At 42.5% G+C, this 26,073-nt stretch overlaps 1 protein-coding gene across 1 annotated transcript; it reads left to right on the forward strand.

Moving 5' to 3' along the window:
• Positions 1-14,228: 14,228 nt before the first annotated feature.
• On the forward strand, positions 14,229-25,416 carry MAL2 (mal, T cell differentiation protein 2; the record flags this gene model as incomplete). Its single annotated transcript, XM_082479241.1, has 4 exons — positions 14,229-14,363; positions 16,531-16,701; positions 22,824-22,982; positions 25,345-25,416. 4 exons carry the CDS (start codon positions 14,229-14,231, stop codon positions 25,414-25,416), a joined length of 537 nt encoding a protein of 178 aa, XP_082335367.1.
• Positions 25,417-26,073: the final 657 nt, after the last annotated feature.

A 26,073-nucleotide genomic window follows, 5' to 3' on the forward strand; every position in this document is an offset into this window, starting at 1 on the left:
TTTTGACACTGTCTCCCATAACATCCTCATTAGGAAGCTGAGGAAGTATGGGCTAGATGAGGTGACAGCGAGGTGGATTGAGAGATGGCTGTGTGACAGCACTCAGAGGGTTGTGATCGGCAGCACAGAGTCTAGTTGGAGGCCTGTAACCAGTGGTGTCCCCCAGGGGTCAATACTCGGTCCAATCTTGTTTAATATATTCATTAATGACCTGGATGAGGGGACAGAGTGTATCCTCAGCAAGTTTGCTGATGATACCAAACTGGGTGGGGTGGCTGACACCCCAGAGGGCCGTGCTGCCATCCAGCGTGACCTGGACAGGCTGGAGAGATGGGCAGAGAAGAACCTAATGAGGTTCAACAAAAGCAAGTGCAAGGTCCTGCACCTGGGGAGGAAGAATGCAAAGCACCAGTATAGGTTAGGGGCGGACCTGCTGGGAAGCAGTTCTGAGGAGAAGGATCTGGGGGTCCTAGTAGACAGTAAATTATCCATGAGCCAGCAATGTGCCCCTGTTGCCAAAAAGGCCAATGGAATCCTGGGCTGCATAGGGAAGAGTGTGGCCAGTAGGTCGAAGGAGGTCATTCTCCGCCTCTGCTCTGCACTGGTGAGGCCACAACTGCAATACTGTGTCCAGTTTTGGGCTCCCCAGTTCAAGAGGGACAGGGAACTGCTGGAGCGAGTCCAGCAAAGGGCAACTAAGATGATTAAGGGATCGAAGCATCTCCCTTATGAGGAAAGGCTGAGAGAGCTGGGACTCTTTAGCCTGGAGAAGGCTGAGGGGAGACCTTATTAAGGCATACAAGTTTGTGAAGGGTGGGTTGAAGGAGGATGGAGCCAGGCTCTTTTCAATGGTTCCCAGTGACAGGACGAGGGGCAATGGGCACTAGTTAGAACACAGGAAGTTCCGTTCAAATACACGGAAAAACTTCTTTACGGTTCAGGTGACAGCGCACTGGCACAGGCTGCCCAGGGAGGTTGTGGAGTCCCCTTCTCTGGAGATTTTCAAGACCCGCCTGGATGCAGTCCTGAGTAATGTGCTCTGGGCAATCCTGCTTTAGCAGGGGAGTTGGACTAGATGATCTCTAGAGGTCCCTTCCAACTCTGAAACTCTGTGATTCCGTGACCCCTGTAGCACTCGTCTTCTGGGTAGAGAAAAATTCATTAACCACTCTCCCCTAAGCCCAACCATCTAACCAATTTTTACCCATCCAGACTATAAAATCCTAACTTGGATGCAAGAATGTTGTTGGAGACAGTGTCAAAAGCCTTGCTAAAGTTGAGGTAAATGACATACACTGCTCTTCCCTCATCCATAAACCCAGTTGTTTTATCATAGAACATAATCAGGCTGGTTAAGCATGATTTACCCTTGGTAGATCCATGCTGATTGTTTCCAGTTACCACCTTCTCCTTCATATGCCCAAAAATGTGCTCCAAGAGGACTCGCTCCATTAAGTTCTGTGAGGACCAAAGCAATGCTGATCAGCTTATAGTTCCCTAGATTGCCTTTTTGGCTTTTTTGAAGGCTGCAACATTTACCTATTTCCAGTCATTAGGAAACTTCCATGATCTCCATAAAGTTTCAAAGGTGACAGAGTGGCCTTGCAGAGACATCGACCAGTTCTCTCAGCACCTTGGATATGGTCTGTCTGATTCCATGGAGCTTTCCAGTCAAACTCTCTCAAGTAACCCTTGACTCAAACCTCAGCCATTGCCAGTAGTTCTCTTTGAACCCTTTCCCTAAGCACACAGGAATGGGATAGCTTGTTGGTAAAGAAGGCAAAGAAACCATTGAATACCTCACCACCTCCATTCAGCAATGGTCACATGTTTTCCTTGCTCAGCCTTTTTATACTAACATAGCAGCAGAAGTTCTTCTTGTTCATAGAATCACAGAATAGTTTGGGTTGGAAGGGACCGTCATCTAGTCCAACCCACCTGCAATAAGCAGGGACATCTTCAACTAGATCAGGTTGCTAAGAGCTCTGTCCAACCTGATCTTCAATGTTTCCAGGGTTGGGACATCTACCACCTCTCTGGGCAACCTGTACCAGTGTTTCACCACCTCATTGTAAAAAATTTCCTCCTTATACCTAGTCTGAATCTACCCTCTTTTAGTTTAAAACCATTACACCTTGTCCTATCGCTTCAGGCCCTGCTAAAAAGTTTGTCTCCACCTTTCTTATAAGCCCCCTTTACATATTCAAAGGCTGCAATAAGGTGTCCCCAGAGCTTTCTCCTCTCCAGACTGAACAACCCCAACTCTCTCAGCCTGTCCTCAGAGGAGAGGTGTTCCAGCCCTCTGATCATTTTTGTGGCCCCCCTCTGGACCTGCTCCAACAGGTCCATGTCTTTCCCGTGCTGAGGGTTCCAGAGTTGGACACAGTACGCCATGTGGGGTCTCACCAGAGCAGAGTAGAGGGGCAGAATCACCTTCCTCGACCTGCTGGCCATGCTTCTTTTGATACAGCCCAGGATGTGGTGGGCTTTCTGGGCCGTGAGCCCAGACTCATGTCCAGCTTTTCATCCACCACTACCTCCCAAGTCCTTCTTGGCAGGGCTGCTCTCAATGACTGTTGTGCTTCCTATGCAACAAGTCTCAAGTGCACTAAGCTTTGGATTTCCTGAGGCTACCTCTACATACTCAGGAAGTGTTTCTAAATTCTTCCACTGCAGTCTGTCCCTGCTCCCATGTCCTCTATACTACCTTTCTGTATTAGAGCTCCACCAAGCTCCCTGTTTAGCCATGCCAGTTGACATATAAATCCATTTGTAGATGTACAGTGAACATAAGACAGCTGCCTAAAACCTTGCTTTGTCATAGCAGGAATAGTTCAGTGTTCTTGCTGCTCTTCAGTGTTCTTCCGGCTCTTGGTAAGCCAGGATTTTATGATCTCCTATATTCTGAATATTGTCACCTCACTCAGTGGAAGGATTAATTCCTGCTCTCTGCAGGTCCAGGATGCACATAGCATAGAGATACTCATCGTAAACATATTCTTCTCAAACCTTTCAAACAATCTCACATGGGCATTAAGCAGATCTACTTCTTTCACCGCATTTAATCTGTTCAATCACTTAAAAAACAATAAAATCAGCACCTAGAGCAATGGAGTGCCACATTCTTGACCACAGCCACAAGAATACATTTAGTTTCACATACAGTCTTGACTTGTAGTTGTAGTTCAACTGGCTGAAATGGTTATTAAGAAACATAATTTGACACTGTGTATGATGATAAAAATAGTAAATGTGTCACAGAGAGAGGTAACATGGTTATTTGGAAAGCATTGCTCTAGATTGTCGTGCTTTAATATGTTTGCACAGGTACAAATGCCACGAATTGGCATTTCTTTTTTCCTCTCTCTTTTCTTATTTATTAAAGTCATAAGCAACCTACTCAACATGTGTAAGAAAGAACAAGCAAGATCAAAGCAATAGCTTAATCTGGGCAGCTTTTATGCTTACGTGGTAAGGGAGAAGAGCACATGGTAGAATTCTCTGCCTACCTGCTGCGTGCAGCGTGCCTGCCTGCAGCCCCGGGCCCCACCCGCTCCCCGCATGGAAAGGTTTCTCCATGCGGATATTTCAACACAGGGAGGAAAAGTTTCACTTCATTTTCATCAAGTGTGTGGGACCAAGAACTTGCATCGCCCTGTTTTGCGGACAGCAATAGCAGCCTACTGAAGCAGTCGTTAACTACACAAAAATTGCCGTGGCTGGGAAGTGTGTGTGATTATGTGCATTTCTGAGTTCTGAATCCCTAAGACCCTTAACATCCTCAGTGCTACATCTATGCTTAAATTCTATGGAATTCCTGTGCCTAATCAAGTGCAAATCTACAAATGGTGGGGCAGTAAAGGGGCTGTGGCTCCTCGCTTGTATGATGTGGTACAGCATGAGCACATCTGCAGACCCATGACCTTCTCATACAATGCAATTTCAGTACACATCTTCTCTCTCCACTCAGATACAACCTGCATTTATCTTTGCTTGTGTGCTTTTTAAAAAGTAGCCAGATGCCAATTATAGCTTTGGTCTTACTGTTTCAGACAGAGTTCAATCCTTAAGAGTAAAACAAATATGAATAATGTCTTTTTGGAAACAGATTTCAGTCATGAACCCCCTGTTCATTTTTCCCCCTTTACTAGACGTTTCAAGCCTTTGCTATCTTATTAACCTCTCAGCAGTGAATTGTCTAGCAAGAGATGCTAATTTTCCCAACTTCATACAATAGAAGTCTTTATATGAACTGCCCCACAACATTCCCTGAGCACGTGGGGCACTCTACCATGTGGAGGTTGGAAGGAGCAACAATGATGACCAGTCAGTCAGTAGAAGATTAAGTAAAACTGTGCAGAAAAATGTGAATACAGAGTTGGCGGATGCTTAGCATGCGAACTGAGGAATTTATTTCCCACTGTGAGCCAGTTTCTAGGTCTTGGAAATGCTTTAAAGCTTGTCAGAGGAACTCTAAAAGGTTGTCAGTAGTTCCAAAAAGAAATTTCAGTTCAATAGCTCAGGAACCCCAGAGCTTTCTGCAAGTTCACATACGCAAGAGGGAGAGCTTTCTCAGGACCTGAAGAAGTAGAAATACATTTTCTTCAAAATCAAGGACAATCACAAGCCTTTCCTTGTGAAAGGCACACTTTTTCCATTCCTACTTTCTCAGATACAAACATTTTCCAGTATAGGCATATACCAGGGGACACATTAAAGTTTAAGCAAGGAATGTATATGACTGCACTGCACTGTTTTCTCCTGGACAGGACAGCGTGTGACAGATGGTAGAGACCGTGCATGGCACGCCACTAAAAGACTCCCATAAAAGAGAAAACAAGATGATGATGATGATGATGATGATGATGATGATGATGATAATAATAATAATAGCAGCAGAACAAGTTTACATCAAAACTATCCAAGTAGCCATAAGAGTTTGGGAAGCAGAGGAGGGAAGGTTATAGAATAAAGAGGTATCCTTGCTTATCCTTCCCAGTTGTTCTAATAACATATAACATTAACTTCTGCGGATTCAGGCTGTAGTTCCTCCCACCACACAAAGATATTATTCATCACTTAGAGATATTACACTGCATATTCTATCATCAGTCCATATATTCATCCCCTTTTGGTCATTACAGACTGGCAATTTTCTCTGTGCGTGGAGAAGGGTATTAGCCAGTTCCTATTCCAATGCAGCTGAGGCTTACTAGAAAAGCTGGAAATGAGGGCCAGCTGCTTGTACTGGTCAGCAAAAAAAGGAAAATAGAGGAGAGGAAAAGGTTGAAGAGAGCCTCTCAGAAGCACAGCCCTGCATTGGTGCATCTGGAAGACCAATTCTGGGGGAGGGAGCTGGAGAAAGCCTTGCGGAAGCAAGACAATCCTCCACTGAGAAACTTGTTTTAATTTTTTTACTAATAAGGACAGCAAAAACCTCAAAATGAAGATTTTCTAGAGAAGAGCCAGACTAGGACATGCAAAGATGTCCCTGGAAGAAAAGAGGTTGATTAGGTTTGAGGTAAAGTATGCCATTCGGTATTGGGCCCCCAAAATGTGGGTAAATGTGGATGCCACTGATCCCCTGAACAACTGCTGCTGTGGGACTGGAAGGACACTTGGCAGAAGTCAATCAGCTTAGTGTGGAGGAGGCTGGAGAGAGTTTCATGCCTGCCATAGATCCAAGAAGGAAGGAAGGAAGGAAGGAAGGTGTTATATTTGCTTTGTATTTACCTTACCACAGACCACGTGAGACTGTGACTCAGTTCAGAGATATCACCCGCACTACTGACCGGCTGAAAAGCTCAGAAGTCTCTGGAAGGAGGCTAGGCCTGGCTGATACAGATTCAGCCTGTATAGGTTTGCTCTAGGAACTTACCCTGCTACGCTTTGAAAGAAAGAAAAACACAGACTTGGAGGGCAAAGAAAAAGAGCGTGACAACATTTTTCATTCACTACGTCAAACATGCTTGGAACCAAGTATATACATATATGGCATACACAATCTCTTCAATCAACCAGCCCAGACTGTTATTTGACTCATTTTAAACAGCCTTTATATTTATTTCCAAATCACTACAGAAAACGCAGAACTAATTTGGTCCAGGAATTTCTCTTGCCTGACTTTAGTTACCTGCAAGGTAGATGTCCACACCAGGCCCAGCCACCATAAACTTCCTTTGCAGTGGAGAAGCAGACACAAATGATTCATACGATATATTTTCAGATACCTACTTTAATACGAAACAAATTGTTCCGCAAAGGTGGCTATTTCTTTCCTGTTTGTAGTGGGGGGTCTAGCCAGGTAGCTCAGAGATACACTTGGTCAGCTGAATCCCACCTTCGTTTCTTTCATCGTGCACCAGAAACCCAAAAGGACTTCAAGCAAGGTTAATTATTTCTTTCAGAGTATAGCTAGATATAGAAATGTATGAACACAACATCAGTCTTGAACAACAAATTACATCTTCAAAGTGCCATATAAACACTAACTACCCTGCAATTAGACTATCCTATTAGTAAAATAATGCACAGAATACTGACCTATTTATTCTTTCGCTATTATGTAAAATTAATGAGCTGTGTTTTTTGACTACTGATTCATCCTTCTTCCAAATACTTGTGGATTAAAATTTAAGCTAGTTAAATAGCTCCACAAAATTACTAGTAGGCAGAAAATGGCAAGGCAAGTATTTGAAATGCACTGCTACATACTGTAAACACTCAGAAAGATATGTGAACGTTAAGGTCCCATCCCAAATCAGAATCCAGAGTAGAAGAACAAGTTTGTTTAAAGGTGCAGGGAGGCTGCTGTTTTAAGTTTGTCTGGTTTTATTTTTTAATTACTGCCTTGTAAATAAACTACAAAATTTTCCTTGTAGCTAATTCATCATCTCTTTCCCTCCCCTCATCCAGCATCTCTGAGAACGATGTGCAAGTCCACTGTGAGGAGTTAGTTACTGTAGAAGATGAAAACACTCACTACTTAAGAGGAGCATGAAGAAGTGGAAAGATGTCAGGAAACAAAGCACAAAGTCAGACACTAATGAACACAACAAACTATTAACAGCTGTAACTGAATTAAAATATTCATTAACATTATGCGTGAGAGTAAATTCTGTGGTTGTCACATTGAAAAACATAAAGGGAAAGTGAGATGGTTGGTCTTTAACTTATTTTTCATAGTCTAAACCACATCTTAGCAGAGTGTGCCTCAGTGTGAGGACAGCACAAACCACTTCACCTTCCTTAATGATTTGTAAGTTAAAGGATGCTAACAGAACCACAGATTGTTTCCTATGCAGAAATTGCATACATACTGTGTGTAATATTTCTTGAAGGACACCAGAATAACAGGAATGCAGTTTAACTGGTTTAGGATTTATGAAAGAAAGAAAAAAAAAAAAACACCTCGAGCCTGTTTGCTTTCCTATGAATTGAAACCTACTTGATCAAATGCTTTTACTTACCAAAACATTGTGAAAGAGCGTGAGGCTGGGTTCAGTAGGAATTGAGTAGTTCAGATAGGCCTGAAGAAATATATTCACAGTTAACTCCCTGTTTATAAATACTTGTCAGTTCGTTGCATTTGCAGCTGAGATTCCTCCAGCCTCTTCCCCAGAATAGGAATCTCTTATGCAGGTGAGAGTAACAACAGATTTTTTCAAACTCATGGTTTTTTGAAATAAAGATACTGTTTACTAAGTATTATACTAACTTCTGATGTTGCTTCAGCACTTTGTGAATCAGAAACAGTTACAATTTGGAACTTGCCATCAGTATCAGGGCTGGTTTTCAGAGGATGTAGCCACATCAGCAGGCAGCATTTCTCAATCTGACATCAGAAAATTGTGCATTAGAAATAGGGTTCGTGTTCTGTAAAGGGCATCCAGCTCCTGCAAACATCTGAGTGCCCTATGAGAGTTTATCATTGCAGAGGACAGGGAAGCTCGTAATCTAAAGTTCAGGGTTACAGAACATGTATTTGTGCTTGCTCTAAGTAACAAAAAATGAGACAAATGCTGATATATTATGAACCATTCATCTCTAGTGAGACCCTTGGAGTCTGCCAGGATGTAACACACTGTAAACTTGGCTCAATAAAACACATTCCAGATACTAATTTCCCTAAAACCGCCTGTACATAAGAACATTCAAACACCTCTTTATAAACGATTTTAATTTCATAAAGAAATCAATATTCTCTCAGTATAAACAAATCACTGTGATGATCTGATTTTTCCCTTTACTTAATATGGGCACAGCAGCACACAGTGTCTACAGATGTAGAAGCATGGCTCAGACCACGTGAAGGCTTCTAGAGGCTATGTCAGCATTTCTATCTAAAAGAAAAATCATAATAATGGTTTTCCATCTATCACCTTAAAAAAGAAACAAAGTCCATGTACTGTACATTCCATAAAGAAGACAGAACATGGCAGTGTATCTGGCTCATAAGTTTTGTGTTTATTTTTAAACTGATCTGTTAGCACTGAAAATTAATTAATTTCAGCACAAGCTTAATAAATCAAAGAGAAAAAAGGAACAGTTTTGCCATGGTCTGACCCACTCTGTACCCTCACTTTCACTAGCTCTGATGCGAAGGAGGCAGAGGGAAACCATGGCTGGGGGAACAGGATCACTTCATTCAGCAGCAGCTCAGTTACACTGGCTTATGTGCAGCTTGAACTACCATGAGAAAGTTCATAAACACCACAGGCATAGGATTCTCAGATGCTGGGGTGAAAGACAGTTTTGAGATAAAGCATAGTCAGTAAAAGGATTACAGGTCTGCCCTGCCAGTGATTCGGTTGTTGAAGAGCTCCCTCTCAGCCTTCTAACTCCAGTAGCTACTGTAAGTAGCAACAGATGCCAATAGAGTAAGACCCTCCCTACTATTGTACGCAAACTGAAACTAACTTAAAATATACAGAGCTTACTTATGATTCATTTAATGAGGCCTATACTTAAATTCAAATAGCTCTTTACCATCCTACTAACAGTCATCAGATAAGGCCTAATTATATGTGTACATTCTAACACTAAGATAAATCCTTTCTATTTACAACTGAATTTACAACTCAGAGTGCTTTGAAATCTATAGGCTTGCTCCTTTTGCAACAGTGGTTTTGTGCTATTTCAAAACATAACAGAGCATTTGTATACAAGCATATTTTAATTCGTCTCCCTGCTTCTCCTTCCTGAATTCATTCATCGCAAAATGAAGCCATCACTGTCTTTTGCCTAATTATCCTTTGCCTTCTATTGGATTTTTAGCCAGGAATTCGCTCAATAAAACAAACAGTCCCCCAAAAGCAAACAAACTGCAAATGAGGAAAAAAAAGTGACTCCCTGTCAGCACTGGTAGTTCATCAAAACACTAGATACATACTCCTGACCAGCAAGAGATAAGAGGCCAACACATTATGATTAAAGATTAGTACATCAAGCCCTGACTGATGACAAAGTGAGAAGAGCCCCATGCTACCAGCAGTACTAATGGCACGGTGCTGTGCTGCATCCTGCCTTGGCAGCACATCCTCCTGCCTGTGCTGCTGAATCCGGGTTCCTTTGCAACCAGGTGAACTGTTCCCCCTCTTACACCATGGAGCAGGAGAGGAACAAGGCAGAAAAAACAGCAAGTATTGCTGCTGTGCAGTCCATCTACCCGTTTCCCTGTTCAATTTTGTCTTAAACAACCAGTGCCACTAACTCATCCCTCATCTACAAGAAAGTTAAGCTCCAGTCTGTTCTTCTGAGACTTTCACGTTCCCTGCTGGGGATGATCCATGCAACCCATTTTTCCTGCCAGCTCACCTATGCCAAGAGCAGAACATTGACTTCTTGCAACATTTTCCCACTTCATGACTTGCTGTGCTCTGTCATGTCCCTCCCTACCCATCCAGCCTCCTGCACCCTGTAAGTTCAGGATCCTCCCCTCTGCTATGACGAGATTTTGCATTTTTACCTTTGCTGCACCTTCACACGTATTGAGAGGAATTTCTTAGTGTAAATGAAAGGAGAATTGGCCCATTGACTGCATGTTATACAGACTGCTATACTGCTAGAGAGCTGCAGTGCCACCAAGTCAAACAAATGAAGTGTTGGCATCCTTAGGAACATGGAAACGATGCTATTGGAAAAGGTCAGAGACCTCATTCTGTTTTCAGTAATGCCAGCCTACTCCGCCAAGGAGGGTCTCTGGCTCGATGCCAGCCTCTCTGCTGCATGGTGCCTGTGTGAAAGGACCCTCAAACTCCCTTAACCAGCCAGCTAAGGATTCCCTGCTTTAAAAGGCACCCTGAGACCATGGAGAGCCACAGTAGCTAGATCAACGCCTTTCCTCTCACAGCTCTAGGCACAGAAGACACTTCTGCGGGAAGAAGCCACATCCAGAGTACCACCGCAGGATAACGCGCCAGCCAGAAATCACTCCTTAGAGCAGCTCTGAGACCACTTTAAGCTTCTCTGGGGACTGATTTGGTAACCAGCCATCCCTGGGACTGGTGGACCAAACAGGTGGCACATTTATCTTCATCTCCTCTTTCTGGCAGGCATCCCAAGCTCGGTTTAACTGGATCAAGCAAGTGATTTCAACAGTTATTTTCCCCTTAGTTTGATGATGCAAAAAGGGGCAGCATGCAATCAAAAGCCTGCCCCTGCCTGTTAAAATAAAAATTGTCATGCTACTTCCCAAGAAACCTCAACAGTGTGGTGATATTTGCACACTAATTCATAATATGGTCTGGTCCAACCATGACACTAAAATTCTGTTACCACTGAGTAAATACACTATACAAATGACATAAAACGGTTTCCTTATCATTCATCTTATGCAAACCAGTTTTATGCCTATTTAATTTCACTGACTAAAGAAGAATGACTCCTGAGATTGTACCAGTATGACATTAGAATCCTGTACGCAATTTCCAGGAGCATGTTAAATTAATTAATCTATAAACAAAACAGTCTGCGTTTTATATAATCAACTTCACACTTTCTATTTTTAAAATATAACTAACTATGGGATTAAGAGAGCCTCTGTTCTTTCTTAAGAAAGAGCAGCTTTGCAAATCTAAAAGAGACACATAGGGCTCTTGGTAACAGGAAGTAACTGGAAGAAAGAAGTAGATCCTGATACTATCAGAAGAACCTTGCTCAGCTCCACTCTGGCTTAGGGACATCTGTTTGTGCAGATCTGCCTGTGAGTAAACAGAGCCACATACCTAGGGAATACGGTTACTGTCATTTATTGTTTTTAAAGTTTTCACCCTTTTGGCCATTTTGGCAGACCACCTTTCTGAACGCTGCAACATGAGACATGAGATAGGCAGAGTTACATCTGCTTCCAGCAGTGCTTCCGGTAACACACTCAGATGAGGTGTCAGGGACCATGAATTCTTACATTGACATTACTTTCACTTGTTACTCTAGTATCCTTAAAAATACTCATCTCTTCCAGAAGTACTATGCCATACATCACTAAAGGTAGTCTGAATCTGGCTACATAGGGCAGGTGTATAAGTAGTTTTCACATCCAGCGTGAAGTATGTCTATGTTTTTTCAAAATATTAATTTATCTCTTCTAATCCCTAGAGTTTATATGTGATGGTTAATAGCCGACTACAGATCTTCATAATTTAATTCATTTTTCTAATGACTGGTCACTTGGGGGAAGAGGAAAATTACAACATTCAGAACCAGATATTTTAATTTCAATATATATTAAAGATATGTACATATTACATCACTATATTTGAAATCTGATTCATTAATGATTTTATCATAAAAAATGATAGCAACTGCTTTTGCATTTCTGTGACAACGTGAACTTTATGTTAGACTGCCATAAGCATAAGAACACGAAGAGTAAAGTTTGAACTTCATGTAACAGTTCTCTAAGAGATGTTTTTAGTCCTTTTGGTTGTACAGACAGACCTTCCTATGTACAGTGAATCAATATACTTCTGTCTACTTGTTGACTCTGGTGGACTTGAAGCAGCATCATTAGTTTACCCTCTAACATGCCAAGATGCAATTATTTACATAAAAATGCTATTAAAAAGCAGTCCCACACAAACACGTATTTTTGCCATGGAAACTAAAAAATGCAACCCTGATACTAATGTCTTAAGGAAGCCAGATTTTTAAAGATTCAAACAGTATATGAAGAATCCCATGTGGCATTGATGTGAATCCTACCAGTAAAAATAATTTAAGCAGCTACTTTCATTGAAATTATTAGGATTTAGGAAATAGTATTGCCATAAACCTACTTTAAGGCTATTTGTATATACATACATCTAACACTGAAACTTAGACTTTATGGTGAAAACTTCCTAAAATTTAAGAAAATCAGTGTTAAAAGGAATGTACAGGTTAAAAGGAATGGTATTTACAAGCAAGAAAAAATGACTGCACATGGTATGTAATCATCAGTAAAATCTACTGCTGCTGGAGTTCACACAGATTAATTGTGTGGCTGGATAATAAAACTGGAAATGTTTATGACCAAGTGTTATTTGTACTTCCTCTGTATAAGATAAGGATAATCACAGTTCTTGTTCCAAATCATAAACCAATCAACCCAGTTTTCCACCCACTCAGATTTCTCCCTCTGCAGGGCAGTCTCAACAGATTTGGGGCCAGACTGTGAAGTTAATTGGACATATGGTCTCCAGAATGCAACCCCAAGAATGAACCACCTACACCTAATCACTTAGGCACAAGTCTGAATCCCATTCCCTTCCAAAATACACCGAGTCTGGACCTGTAGGCATGCGCCTACAGAGCCTGGAACCTTTCCCTGAAGATAAATGGATGGGACACAAGGTTCACTTTTAAAATAGTTCTAGAGGAGGAATATGAGGTATCCATCTTTTTATCTGATAACCGATGGGGTAAAGCACTCCGAAAAGAGGGGAGGCCAGGCTCAGTGCCATCCTTAGCCTAATGGGGATTCAGTCCCACACCTCCCACTTCTTAAGAGTGCATCCAGCTACAAGGGGTGTAGGGATGAGGAGAGCACAAGAAAGAACACAAACTGTTGCTTCTTCCTCCTTGAGCAGCCATGATTTAAAAGCTAAGCAGCTATTACTGCATTTTAAAAGCATCCCAAACCTATTTATGTATGAGGTATGCTGGAAACAGGGATGTATTGTGCTTAGAGGAGGCAACTGCTCCCCACCTAGTGCTCGGACTGGGGTGGGGATGACAGGCATCTCAGGCTGAGGTGCTCTCATCACAAAAGCAAAACGGAGAGACATCATGCATCAAAAAATAAAGGAATACAGTGTTAATGCCATAGCTGGTTCTGCCTCAGGAGCAGCTGCATACCCTTGCATGAAACCTTCTTAAAATGCAATATTTAAAGTCGTTGAGGATAAACACTCCGAAATACTGCATGAGATAACACAGGCTGAAACAGTGCTTAGTCATCCCAGCGACAGGACGCTCCATCCTAAGCCACACATGAAGAAATAACCAAAATGCTGGATGATGCCACATCCCTCATCCGGGGAAGGTATTTATACCAAGCAGCATAAGAAAATGCATTGTAAGTGGTCTGATGAAGACAGACCTTTTTAGAGCCTCACCTACCCCAAACTTTTACAGCAGACAAACGGTTACTATTACTTTTAAGTAGTCGTGGATGGCTGAGTCAGATTGAACAAGACACGCATTAAACGTTTTCGGTATTTGGAGTGGGCAACCTAAAAAAAAGGTGCAACCTTGTGATTTTGAAGCTTCAAATACCTGTAACCAGAAGGTAAATAACAACCTTTTGCAAACCGGCATGAAGAAGTAACGCCGTAAGACCGGCTGGCTCCGACTCAGGAGCGGAGAAGGAGGCGCGCTGCACCCCAGCGCTCTCAGCGCTCCCGGGGAAGCCCAAAGCCACCGGCCGGCCACGGCACGTCCCTTCGGGGGAGCCGGGGCCTCCGGCCCGCCCCGCTGCCGCCGCCTCCCTCCATGGCGGGCGGCCGCGGTGAAGCGGGGCAGGTCCGATCGCCGGCACCCCGGGGCCACCCGCCCGGGCCCGGGTGAGGCGGTGGGGCGGGCCCGGCGCTGGGGCGGACGGGAGGGAGGCGCACAGGCCCGCCCGCACCTGCTCCCTCCCTCCCCCCCCTCCTCCTCCTCCTCCTCCTCCTCCTCCTCCTCGCCCACCTGGCTGCTGCTCCGCCGTCCGCGCCGCGCTCGGCACCCGCCGCCGCCACCACCACAGCAACATGTTGCCCAGAGGAGCTTCGTCCATGCCGCCGCCTCCCAACCCCGCTGCCTACTTCCCGCCCCCCCGGGTCACTTTGCCCTCCGGCCTGGAGATCCTGCGCACCTACTCGGGAGCCGTCATCTTCCTGGAGATCGTGAGTGCGGGGCGGGGGGAGCGGTCGCCGGTCTTCCCGCGCTTTTCCCTCCCCTCAGCGCCCCGCCACGGCTCCGCGCCCCGCTGCCCGTCTACTTCCCGCGGTGCCCAGAGCCGGGAGGGGGACACACGACGTGCCTCTGCCCGGAGAGCGGCCGAGCAGCAGTGCCGCGTCGCCCGCGCTCCTCACCTGCCATTTTGTGAGGGGGAAAGGTGCGGGCGGCCGAGGCTGCGGCAGGGGGAGGCTGCCCCGCTCCGGCCCCGGGGCCGGTTTCTGGAACGCGGGGCTGTGCCGCGAAGGCCAGAGGGACCCGTCCCCACTCCCTCCGGCCTGCCCCGGCGTGTTTGCTCACCTTGGGCCGGGCGGTGGCGCGGCGCTTCCCCCCGCCCTGGCCGGGCCGGACCGGGAGGCCCCTAGAGATGGGTTTCACGGGGGCTGTTTCAGCTGTCAGGGACTTTGGGCCACACAGAATCCCAGACCCAAAAATCCGCCATGGAGAGTTACGCTGGGTTTTGCCTCTGTGCATGTGTTACGGGTCTGACCTTATTAATGTTTTTTTTTCTTGGGGTCAGAGCAGACTACTGCTTGGGTCCCAGTCTGTGAGATGGAGCCCACCCTGCAAGCTGGAAAACCACCCAAGCAATGAGCTCTGAGCACAAGTGCAGGCGCTAAATCAGGCCCTGGGTCGGTAGGGACAAAAGGCTAATTAGGGTGGCCAACCTATTATGCATCTGACAGCCAAGCTGAAGTGGACAGGTGCTGTATGAGGGACATGGCACAACAGTGGGTGCTGAGATTAGCCATCTCTACACTAGATTTCTAAACTTATTTTTAAAGCAGCCTGCAAGGTTGCACATTCAAAATACTGGAAACATTTCATGTGTCTCTGCTTTTTGTTTAACAGACACTTTCTGCTATCCCTTCTCGTTCCTCACTGCCCATTGCTATCTGGTCTCTGAATAACAGACTTGCACCTGCAGCCTGGTGAAACTAGAGAAAGTTTGGTTCTTCACAGCAGCTAAAAAAGGAACTCTAGAGAACAACTTGAAGGCTTAATACATAAACCCTTGGGAGCTTTGAACCGACACTAGCAGTGCATCTTTACATATATGCTGCTGCAATGCAACACAAGAGAGGAACCAGATAGTTTTATAACAGGCATCTTTTGAAAGGTGTCTCTCATTCAACCTTGATTCAAAAGAAAGTTCTCTGCAGCTTAAAATGTAACCTCTGACTTTGTAGTTGTAAATCTGTAGAATTTAAACAGAAAAGTAGTAACTTGCTTGGAAATTCATTGTTGACACAGTAGGTTGGATTATGAAGGTAAATCTTTTTGTTATAAATGAACGTACTTCAGATGGCAATTATGACTTTCTTCAGTTATCCTTTTTTATAAAGAGGCAGGATTTGCAGGGAGAAATAGTACACTTTGTTAGGCCAAGAGCTAATTAAACCAGGTGAGCCTTAGAGTACATAAATCCTCCACAAGCCCATCATAGCACAGCATCCCCACCACTCACGTGCTGCAGTCATTATGTTGAAAAGAAAGTGGCGGTGCTGAAGATTTATGTTTTTCTAGTCATTACAACATAATTTACATCTCACCTTATTCTGTTTTCCAGTTTTCTCTTTCACTTTATTGCTTAATGTGTTCTCCTTCAGCTTTTTATTACAAATGCATTGAAAAAGAGGATACAGTTTCTTCTCTTTTCTGTATCTCATCTGATTAGGACTACAAAACTAAACAGTACAAGATTGAATCCAAATCTGATGTACACCTTTGTCATGCTAACTTTAGTGTATATAAAGAGAGATTTATATATGTGTGTGCGTGTGAACCATGTTTCCACATTTCTTATATTTCCCTCAAAATGAGAATAAGGGTAAAATTTTCAGCAGCAGCACACAAGTCATCTGGGTTTGCAAATCCCATTTTCAAGACTATTTTAAGAGCTTTTAAGAATTTCAGAGTGGCTTTGTCTTACTGCCACTTAGTGCCTATCATTTCTGAGACCGGCACTTGGACTCTCTGAGTATACTTGAAGTGTTTCCTCTTGGTTCCTAAAAGTAATCTGAGGATGTGTTGATGTGTGATATTAGTTCTTAGGCAGAAAGGACCAAATAAAAGTTATCTTTCAGTTCATCATCTGTATTCCTTTCCTTGCAGCTGTTTGGAACGATAGTCTGGATTTTGGTAGCTTCTACCCGAGTTCCACTGCCGCTGCTGCAGGGATGGGTAATGTTTGTAGCGGTGACTGCGTGGTTCCTGTCCATTGTGTTCCTGTGTGTGTTCCTCTTTGGTTATGCAAATAGAATTGCTGTCAACTGGAACCAGACGGTAAGATTTTTTTCTTTATTTAAGTATTCCCTTTGTTTTATAAACTGAAAATAATTTCATGAGAAGTACTGATCCTAAGTCGTAATGCCTGGCCTTCTGTTTTAGCGGAAAGTTTTTCAAAACAGAGGAATTAACAACTGGAAAAGAGAGTAAGGCTACAAGGATGACAGAGGAAATACAGCACCTGTTTTATGACGGAAGCTGAAAGAGCCCAGCTTTTGAAACTGATTGAAGAGTATACTTGTCCTCTATGAGCACATAAAATGCATGAGCAGCAGGAAGAGGACTAGTTTAACAAGGCATGACAACAAATTGGTTTAAATGTCCAGAAATAATTGTGGACTGGAAATTGGAAGATATTTTTTGACTATTAGAGAAGTGGTAGTAACACCCTGTAAATAATGGGGGATAGAAAGATACATGTAATATTGTAAAGGAAGTGAAACATTTGTGAACATGTTATGTGATGTGTTTGTCTGAGATTGCATGGACAGGACTAAAGCACCCAGGAAGTCTCCTCCAGTTCCTAAGAAAGTCTTCTGCTGACTTTTGGGTCAATTCCTTAAAGCTAGGGCAGCATTGGTGAGTGGCTGTTAGACCTCAGGTAGTCAAAGACAGCACAACCTGCAGTAGCTTAATATCTTTTTAGGAAACTTAACATTTATCTTTCTTAGAGGAAGCCTGGTGGCACTACAGATATCGTTATACTCTGCTCAGTTTTTCTTCATTGTGAAGACAAGTCTTGATTCTTGCTATAGTGGATTGTTATGGCTTGTGCCAGTAGTTCTCACAGACTGTACCTCCCTATTAAAAAAAGGGAAGCTGTTGGCTCCAGTTTTTACCAGCCACATGGATACCTCAGGTTATTGACTTGCTAATTTAAGTACTCATTTGTTGTCATTAACTGTTTTTTATTTTCAGTTTTCAGCACTCAAGTAGTTTAGTACAAGATGGAGATAAGAGGGATACGCTCTCTCTTATTATTCACTTCCAGTAATATAAGAGGTGGCAAAACTGTGATCAGAATGGGACTGTCCAAAAAAGTCTTCCAAAAGGACCAGAACTTCTAAAATATTAGAGTATGGCTGTTTGTAACTGCTGATCACCTTCACCTTCCTCCTATGCAGCTTAGTTTTCCTACTGATACTTTTCTTGATCATAGCTGGAATTGCGTGCTTCCGTATCAATGTCTGTGGTTATTCACCTGTTCAAGTTATTCTCAAACAGTCCCTTAAAACAAAAGGTCTTCAAAGCAAATTGAAGAGCTTCATGAGTTTGGGGATCTACCTGAGAACTTTAAAGCCCATCAGTGGTAACAGGCTAGATTCTATTAAAACAGACTTGAGCACTTTGATAGTGAATACACGTACATACAGTGTCAACTTTCCAGTGCTATACCGGCAGTAATTAGGCTAATAATGAGTTACAATTACAGAGACCTTTACAGGAATTTGTGCTGCGACATCCTCGCAAGTTATGATGCAACAAAGCCCTTGAGCATGTGCATAACTTGAGTAAATTAATAGTGTCCTGGGTTTCATTGAAACTGTTTGCCAATTTACAATCTTCCATCTATTTAAGAGTTGCTGGGTGAGGGCATAGCCTTTTATAGATTGAAAATGCTATACAAATGTTCATCTTATAACACTCGTATTAGTATATCTTAGAGATTGGCTACTTGATGCTGGCAGTGATTTGTTGTACTGTTAATTTTGTCCCCTTGTATGTGATAAATTACTTAAAAACTTCCTATGTCAGGAAGTTGCTACATGACTTGTATAAAAGCTGCATCTGTGGGACTCTGCAACTTAATCTAAAAATCTGTCATAACTAAGTCAACATTGTAAATAAATGCAGAGTGAATTGTTTTATCTCTAACATGGTACCTGAAATCCAGCCCCTTCCAGCTGTCAACAAAATTACACTAGATAGATCATTTGACCACTATTTTCAGGTACCCAAATGTTGTGTAACTTGTTGGCACTAAACTCTTTAGCAGCACTTCACAAGGACTTTTTTACCTTCTGTTGCAAATAAATAATTACTAGAAACACTAAAACTATTTTTATTACTATAAAATATAAAGGTGTACCTGTCTAGTTTAGATTGGCATGTATTTAGATAACTTTATATAAATCAAATTTACAATAGAACTCAGAAGCTACAGGTCATTAGTTTAGGTCAAAAATGGGAAGAGTCGTGGCTTAGTTATATTGGAGTATTATAGCTTCATTTAGAGATTCATGAACAAATGTAGTTTAAGACTCCAAGAGTTTAAATGTAAGTTTTAGAAATAGCATGGGATTCCGACAGCCCTGCATTTAGTAATACCAAATGTGATAAGTACCTCCACTGATTCTAATGCAGGTACTTAAAAAATAAGATGCCACACAGTGAAAAGATGGGGGAAAATACGGACCTTATGGAGGTACATCATTCTGTACGTCACTGTATTAAGCCAGATGGTATGACAAATACTGTCCTTTACAGCCTGACTCACAACACACTCATTTACAAAATTAGATGTGAACTAACATATCATGCAGATCTGGTAGTGTTTTACATACACTTTGTATGAGGTTTCAATGATTATACAAGTGTGGAGGCAAGGGAGAGTTAGGCACCATGCTAACAATTACTAAAAAAGAAAAACCCTTCCTCATAAGATCTTGGGGTTTATGGTCACAGAAACCATAACCATATAAACGTGAAACCTTACTGATGCTACATAGCTTCACTGTAATTGCTTCCAGGAGAAGGAAATTAGAGGGTTTGACAGGCGAATGAAGGAAAATGAAAGAGTTTGTCTTCTGAAAATACCTATCCTATATGCAGTCAGCACTGTCTTTCTCATGGAGCTAATTGTGCTCCTTCATGAGCTGTGGTGGCAAATGTGTACAGCGGGTAACACTGACATAGTTGCATGCTAGGTATTTAGCAGCCCAAGAATAATGGATGCCCTTGATTACCCATGGGTTTACGCAGACCTTTGAAGCTGCTGGAATCCTGTGCTATGAGATCACGGAGTTTCAGAGTTGGAAGGGACTTCTAGAGATCATCTAGTCCAACTCCCCTGCTAAAGCAGGATTGCCCAGAGCACATTACTCAGGACTGCATCCAGGCGGGTCTTGAAAATCTCCAGAGAAGGGGACTCCACAACCTCCCTGGGCAGCCTCTGCCAGTGCTCTGTCACCTTCACCGTAAGGAAGCTTTTCCGTGTATTTGAACGGAACTTCCTATGTTCTAACTTGTGCCCATTGCCCCTCATCCTGTCACTGGGAACCATTGAAAAGAGCCTGGCTCCATCCTCCTTCAACCCACCCTTTAGATACTTGTAAACATTAATAAGGTCTCCCCTCAGCCTTCTCTTCTCCAGGCTAAAGAGTCCCAGCTCTCTCAGCCTTTCCTCATAAGGGAGATGCTTCGATCCCTTAATCATCTTAGTTGCCCTTTGCTGGACTCGCTCCAGCAGTTCCCTGTCCCTCTTGAACTGGGGAACCCAAAACTGGACACAGTATTGCAGTTGTGGCCTCACCAGTGCAGAGTAGAGGGGGAGAATGACCTCCTTCAACCTACTGGCCACACCCTTCCCTATGCAGCCCAGGATTCCATTGGCCTTTTTGGCAACAGGGGCACATTGCTGGCTCATGGATAATTTACTGTCTACTAGGACCCCCAGATCCTTCTCCTCAGAACTGCTTCCCAGGAGGTCTGCCCCTAACCTCTACTGGTGCTTTGCATTCTTCCTCCCCAGGTGCAGGACCTTGCACTTGCTTTTGTTGAACCTCATTAGGTTCTTCTCTGCCCATCTCTCCAGCCTGTCTAGGTCACGCTGGATGGCAGCACGGCCCCCTGGGGTGTCAGCCACCCCACCCAGTTTGGTATCATCAGCAAACTTGCTGAGGATACACTCTGTCCCCTCATCCAGGTCATTAATGAATATATGGGTATGGGTATGTCAGGCCATATGAGGTCCAGTGTTTGTCACACAGTGAACACACACCTGCATGCAATCTGACATGGTGTGCGTAGGCGGTAGCATGAAAGATGTCCGTGTCTGTCTGCCAGCTCAAGTGAGAGGGGGGAAGCCACAACAGTAAGCGTCTGGTGGGGAGAAGTGCTTCCCCCAGCTGCAGCAGAGCACTGCAGCTTCTCTGATGCTTCAGCACTCTCACCCAGGAGTGGGTCCCTACTATTTTTTTGTATGAGGTACAGACATTACAGCAGAGCTGGAGGCTGACGGAATGTGTCTTACGCCCAAAGCTTGAGATCTGGCAAGGCAAGCACATAAAAGCTATCTAGCTAGGTCAGGAAGCCACCCTCTGCCCCCTTCTCAGTTCCGTTGATGTCATGGGTCTTCCTGGTCATACTCCAAAAGGAAGTAGTTGTTGTTAAAAAATGGGATTCAAATGCCAACAACCCAGCCAGGATAGAAAACCAGAACTTGGGAATTACTGCAGTTGTTTTGCCAAAACTTGGATTCCCAGTAATTAGTAGTTATTAAGAAAAGCAGTACGCACTGTGACCTAACCTCAAATGATTCTTAATTAAGAGAAAATTATTTCCTGATCTAAGTGGGATGGGGATCAGTAGTAACAGCTTATATCGTAACTTATCAAAACTGACTAGGGTGTGATTTTAAGTAGCTTTAGCTTTTAGCAAATATGGAACAACTGATGAGTTTGGAAAGAAAATTCTTTCAATACAAAGAAAATCTCACCTCTACAAAGAAACAATAAACAGGGAAATGCAGCACATTCTCACTTTGATATCAGGCCATCAGTAGGTAAGGATGTTGCACAGTAATTTCTAGTGCATATGAATGCTCTCTGCTGTTGCAATGGAGTCACACATGGTGTACCCTGGGTTCTCACTCTTGGCATACTGGTAGTCCATTGCGCTCAAGTGAATTAAAATTGCATGAAGCACATTACTGCTGGAGAGAGGCTATATGATGTAGATATCATCAAAAAGCATACATACACTTGTGTATAATTTTAAAAATAGTGTCTATGGCTTTTGCAGACCTGCATAGGTATAGCAGCCGGTATATGTTGTATGGACTCAGGAACTGAGCACAGTGCAAATGTCAGCTTTGCAGACTAAACACCAGAAGATGGTCTAGTGGGAGGTGTCCCTGCCTATGGCAGTGGGGGTGGAACTAGATGATCTTCAAGGTCCCTTCCAACCTAAACCATTCTATGATTCTATGTTGAAAGAATATTTTACACATTTTCAAACTGCACTGGAACATATCATGGATCTTACTGTGTGGAACACTGGACTTTGAAATACAACCCACAAAGATATTTCGGCACCTGAGCTGCTTTTTTGTGTGCTCCAGTAGTATGGAATCCAAAAATGAGAGTTAGATGTTTAAATCTTGTGTTCAGCTAGCATTCACCACAGAGGAGGGAATCGCTTGGAGAGAAGCGTATTTAAAGTAAATCCTAACTCTTGTCCTCTCAAGTCTCAGGCATTTTATTCCACGGTGTCGTGAAGTACTTCCAAATTACTGTATTTTTGGTAGAGCCAAGTCAGAGAGAGTTGAGGAAATGCCTCAGTTCTTGGATTCTAATTGTATTGGGAAGTAAACTTCAGCTGTGTCAAGGTGGAGGTGTTTCTGGGCATTTACAAAAACAAAATTGAAGTGTGGAAGGGGGACTTCTGGAACTTAGGTTATAGCTGAGAAGGGATTTGGGGGACTGCAAGCTTGTATTGTACTGCTTAAATTATGATAAAGGTCATCTGTATGTCCCTTCTTTTTTATCTAAGCTGTATGAAGGAAGAGTTCTGTAAGGTCTAATAGCTTTAAAGGGATCTAAAAGGTCACCATATATGCATATAGATGAGCACATGCCTCTTAATTTGAAAGAATATGGGGTTTTGGGAGAGGGAGGGTTGCCCTTTGTTGCTAATTATGTTAGTGAGTTGCTTATAATTGGAAGCAGCTGTGAAAACATGTCTAGGTTAAGCTCTCAGATGGATTTGCTGCTTATCTAAAGTTATTGTTATCAGTGCTACTTTCATGTTTCAATGTTGAGTTTCATTTGTTCTGAGACTAGAAGAGTTGGTTAGGTATGTATTGCAGCCCAGACTGATTCTGTTACTTGCTTTTTCAGGATTTTCTTTTCCATGGGGTTACTTTTGTCTTCTATTTTGGAGCTTTTCTACTGCAAGCAGCAACTACGTCTCTGCATCACTTTCCCCGCAAATTCAATTCCACCACACAAGAGAAGATTCTAGCTGATCATGAATATAACATAAGCATAGCAGCCTCGGTATGTATTTCATATTTGTATCTGGGGAACGGAATTCTGTTGTAAACCCTTGTAGCCAACTTGGGAACTTCACAGCAAGCGGGAATAGAAAGAGGAGCTGTGAGAGAAAGGATTGTCTTTGAGAACAGCAAATAGTGTCTAACAGTGACGTGCAAAAAATATTGGAATAAGCTAATGCTAATGTGATAGGTGCTCAGTTGCTACTCTTCTCTCTACTGTTTTAAATATATGATCACTACAGCTTATAGTTTTTAGATGAGATATTTTGTAAAAGCAATGTTGGTTGCCAGAATAGAAGAAAAAGATAACAACTGAGCCTTCCTGAAAGCATCAGGTGTGAATTTTATGTTTCTGTGCTCAAACTTTCAGTTGCTTTTTTTATACCATTTAGATAGTCCTGAACATGCCATGGGGAAAAACCTTGGACTAGGTTCTTGTGAAGCTCCAGATATGTACTTACTACATCAGGCATAAAAGTTATCTGTAAGGGCCCTGTTGTCTTTTATGGTAAGGATTAGAGTGCTTTTATCGATAGCCTAAGCTCAGACTGAATTTTTCTCACTGTAGTTGCATCATCACTGAATGACTGTATCTGGTGATTTGGGTGTGCGTAGCTGAGTCAGGAAATAGACCAGGCTCTAGCTTTCTCCCTGCTGGAGTCCTGAAGGGCAAGTAGAGGCGTGCCAGTAGGCTTAACTTTAAGAACTGAAACTACTGCTCATACTTTTTTGTACCATCCAGAGGGTCTTGCATACCTCAGGGAACTGTATGTATTTATTAGGCTTCTAAAACCCTCTGTGGGTATCTGTTGTCCTTAAAACTAAATACAGCATAGATTTTGCACAGTGAACACCTTCAGTTCATCTCAAGATAAAAACTGATGAATGTAGGATGTAAGGTTCACATTCTCTCTGCAAGAGAATAATAACAAGGAAAGGCCTTTTACTTTGGCAAAGCAGTCTCTGAAGGGCTGAGGTGAGCATGTCAGTCTCCAGGTCCAGGGTGCCTCAGCATTATCCACACACACTCGAGCACATCTGATCCCTGTATGGCCACATGGCACAAAGATAGATGTAGTGTCTCATTAACTGTGCCTGAACTAAGGGAGAGCTTTATACTAAGCAAGTATCTCAAATTCTACCCTTAAGTGTAGTTCGTCAGTCCTTGTTCAGTGTGTTCAGATCCCACTGAATATATGGTCACTTCAGTCATGGTGTCTGACAACAGGATACTGGGGACTCCAAGAGACACTTTCCCCCTTCCATACTATTTTTCCACAGGAGAATTCAGTTCAAGATAGGAGCGAATTCATCAAGATAAGGGAGGAGGAGACTTATGTAACTTGCCTCAGTATTTTTAATTCAGAGATGCTTGTAAATGGTGAATCAGATAACTGTAGTCTTTAGTGTCTTTGCATTTTTTCCAAAAGTATATAATTAGAAAGTGAGGACATAAAACAGAAAAAAAATGTAAACTTTTGAAATACTTCACTAAAGCAGTCCTGTGATCTACATGTAAAAAAACAAAAGGTTGCTACATTATTACTTTTCTTTACTGTGATTAAAAATATGTATGTTCATTTTATGTGATTGATAGTTCTATGTGTAATACCTATTCAAAACTTTGTAAAACTAACTGTTATATGGAAAACAAGGGATAGGTTGTTATGACATGATTGAATAGGTATGTTCTAAGAGACAGAATCCATCATTAGCACTGGACAATATGAGAAACTATTTTTTTCATAAATTCAAGTTTCTAATTTCTTCTTTCTGGTTTACATTATATATTCAAGTTTGCTGTGGTATACCCTCAATTCAAATCTGTTCAGTTCAGTTCTCGACCAATAGCAACTTCCTGGCATTTCTCAGGAAGCTGTTCTAATGGCTGGTTATCTGGTCAAGGAGGCCAGATTTGGAGCTGTTTCTGTATTTCTGCAAGTAAAAGAGTTCTGCTCTTTAGAGGGATGTCTTCTCAGTTGTTTGCTGGTGAAGGCATTCACTTGGAAACAAATCCGAGATCAATGTTTGATCAGTCTAGATAAAATTGAAATACGCGGTGTACATACACACAATTACTTTGTACCATAACTTATGCAGACATTCTGTTCCATATTCTATTTCAAAATGTCTTCTGAAGCAAGCAAGTAAGTTAAAAGCAGGGGTTATAACAGAGAGGTTAATGAGAAAACTTCAGAGGATCCCAAACCTATCTTTAACTTAAGCATTTTGGCTGGGGAAGGTAACTTCTGAATCATTTGTGTTCCTGTATTCATTTATAATAGAAAAAAAAATGTCGAACAATATCATGTGTGACTCACTTTTCTTTTTTTCTTCTTTTTTTTTTCCCTTGCTACTCCTAGATTTTTGCCTTTGCAACAGCTGTTTGTTATGGTTGCAGCACAGCCCTGGCATTAAGGAGATGGAGGTTATAGCAGTTGAAGAGAGGTTAATGCTTGAGTGTTCCACTTCAGATCAAATTAAGTGCTACTTGTCTGTTTTACTGTAATCTAATTCCAAAAAGACTTTTTTTTTGCTTAAATCTGTTTTTAAAGTACTAAAATGCAAATAACCCCTAATCAGGATTTCCTTAACAGAAAACAAGTTTCCATCTCTTCCCTTCCTAATTTTTATTTTTATTATGTACTCATTAGAAGCATACTAATTGTATGGTACTATAGAGTTCAGGGATAAACAGATGTGTCATTAGCAGATAACAGAATTGTAGTGCTAAATCAGAAGAAGAAGAAGAAAATGAAAACTAAACAAACACGTTAACTGCGTAGGCAGCTAAAAAGCTCCCGCCTTGTTAAGTCCTGGGATTGGGCCTTAAGTGTTTTGCAGCGTTACAGTGCATTACACACAGGTAGAGCCATCAGGCTCCTGATAGACTCATGGGTCTTCAGTGTGGTGCTACTTGCATGATCAGAGCCCAAGCTGACTTTGTGATACCAACTTAGTATATATATTATTAACTTTGATGTACAGAGAAAATATTTTAAATATCCATCGAGTGAAATATTCTGATACCCTTTTATAGCCATATCCAGCTAGTGTCATCTGATCCTTAAAGCTTACGGTATTCCTTAGTA

Source organism: Vanellus vanellus, assembly GCF_965231255.1.
Source record: "Vanellus vanellus genome assembly, chromosome: 2".
In the NCBI taxonomy this organism is placed as follows: domain Eukaryota; kingdom Metazoa; phylum Chordata; class Aves; order Charadriiformes; family Charadriidae; genus Vanellus; species Vanellus vanellus.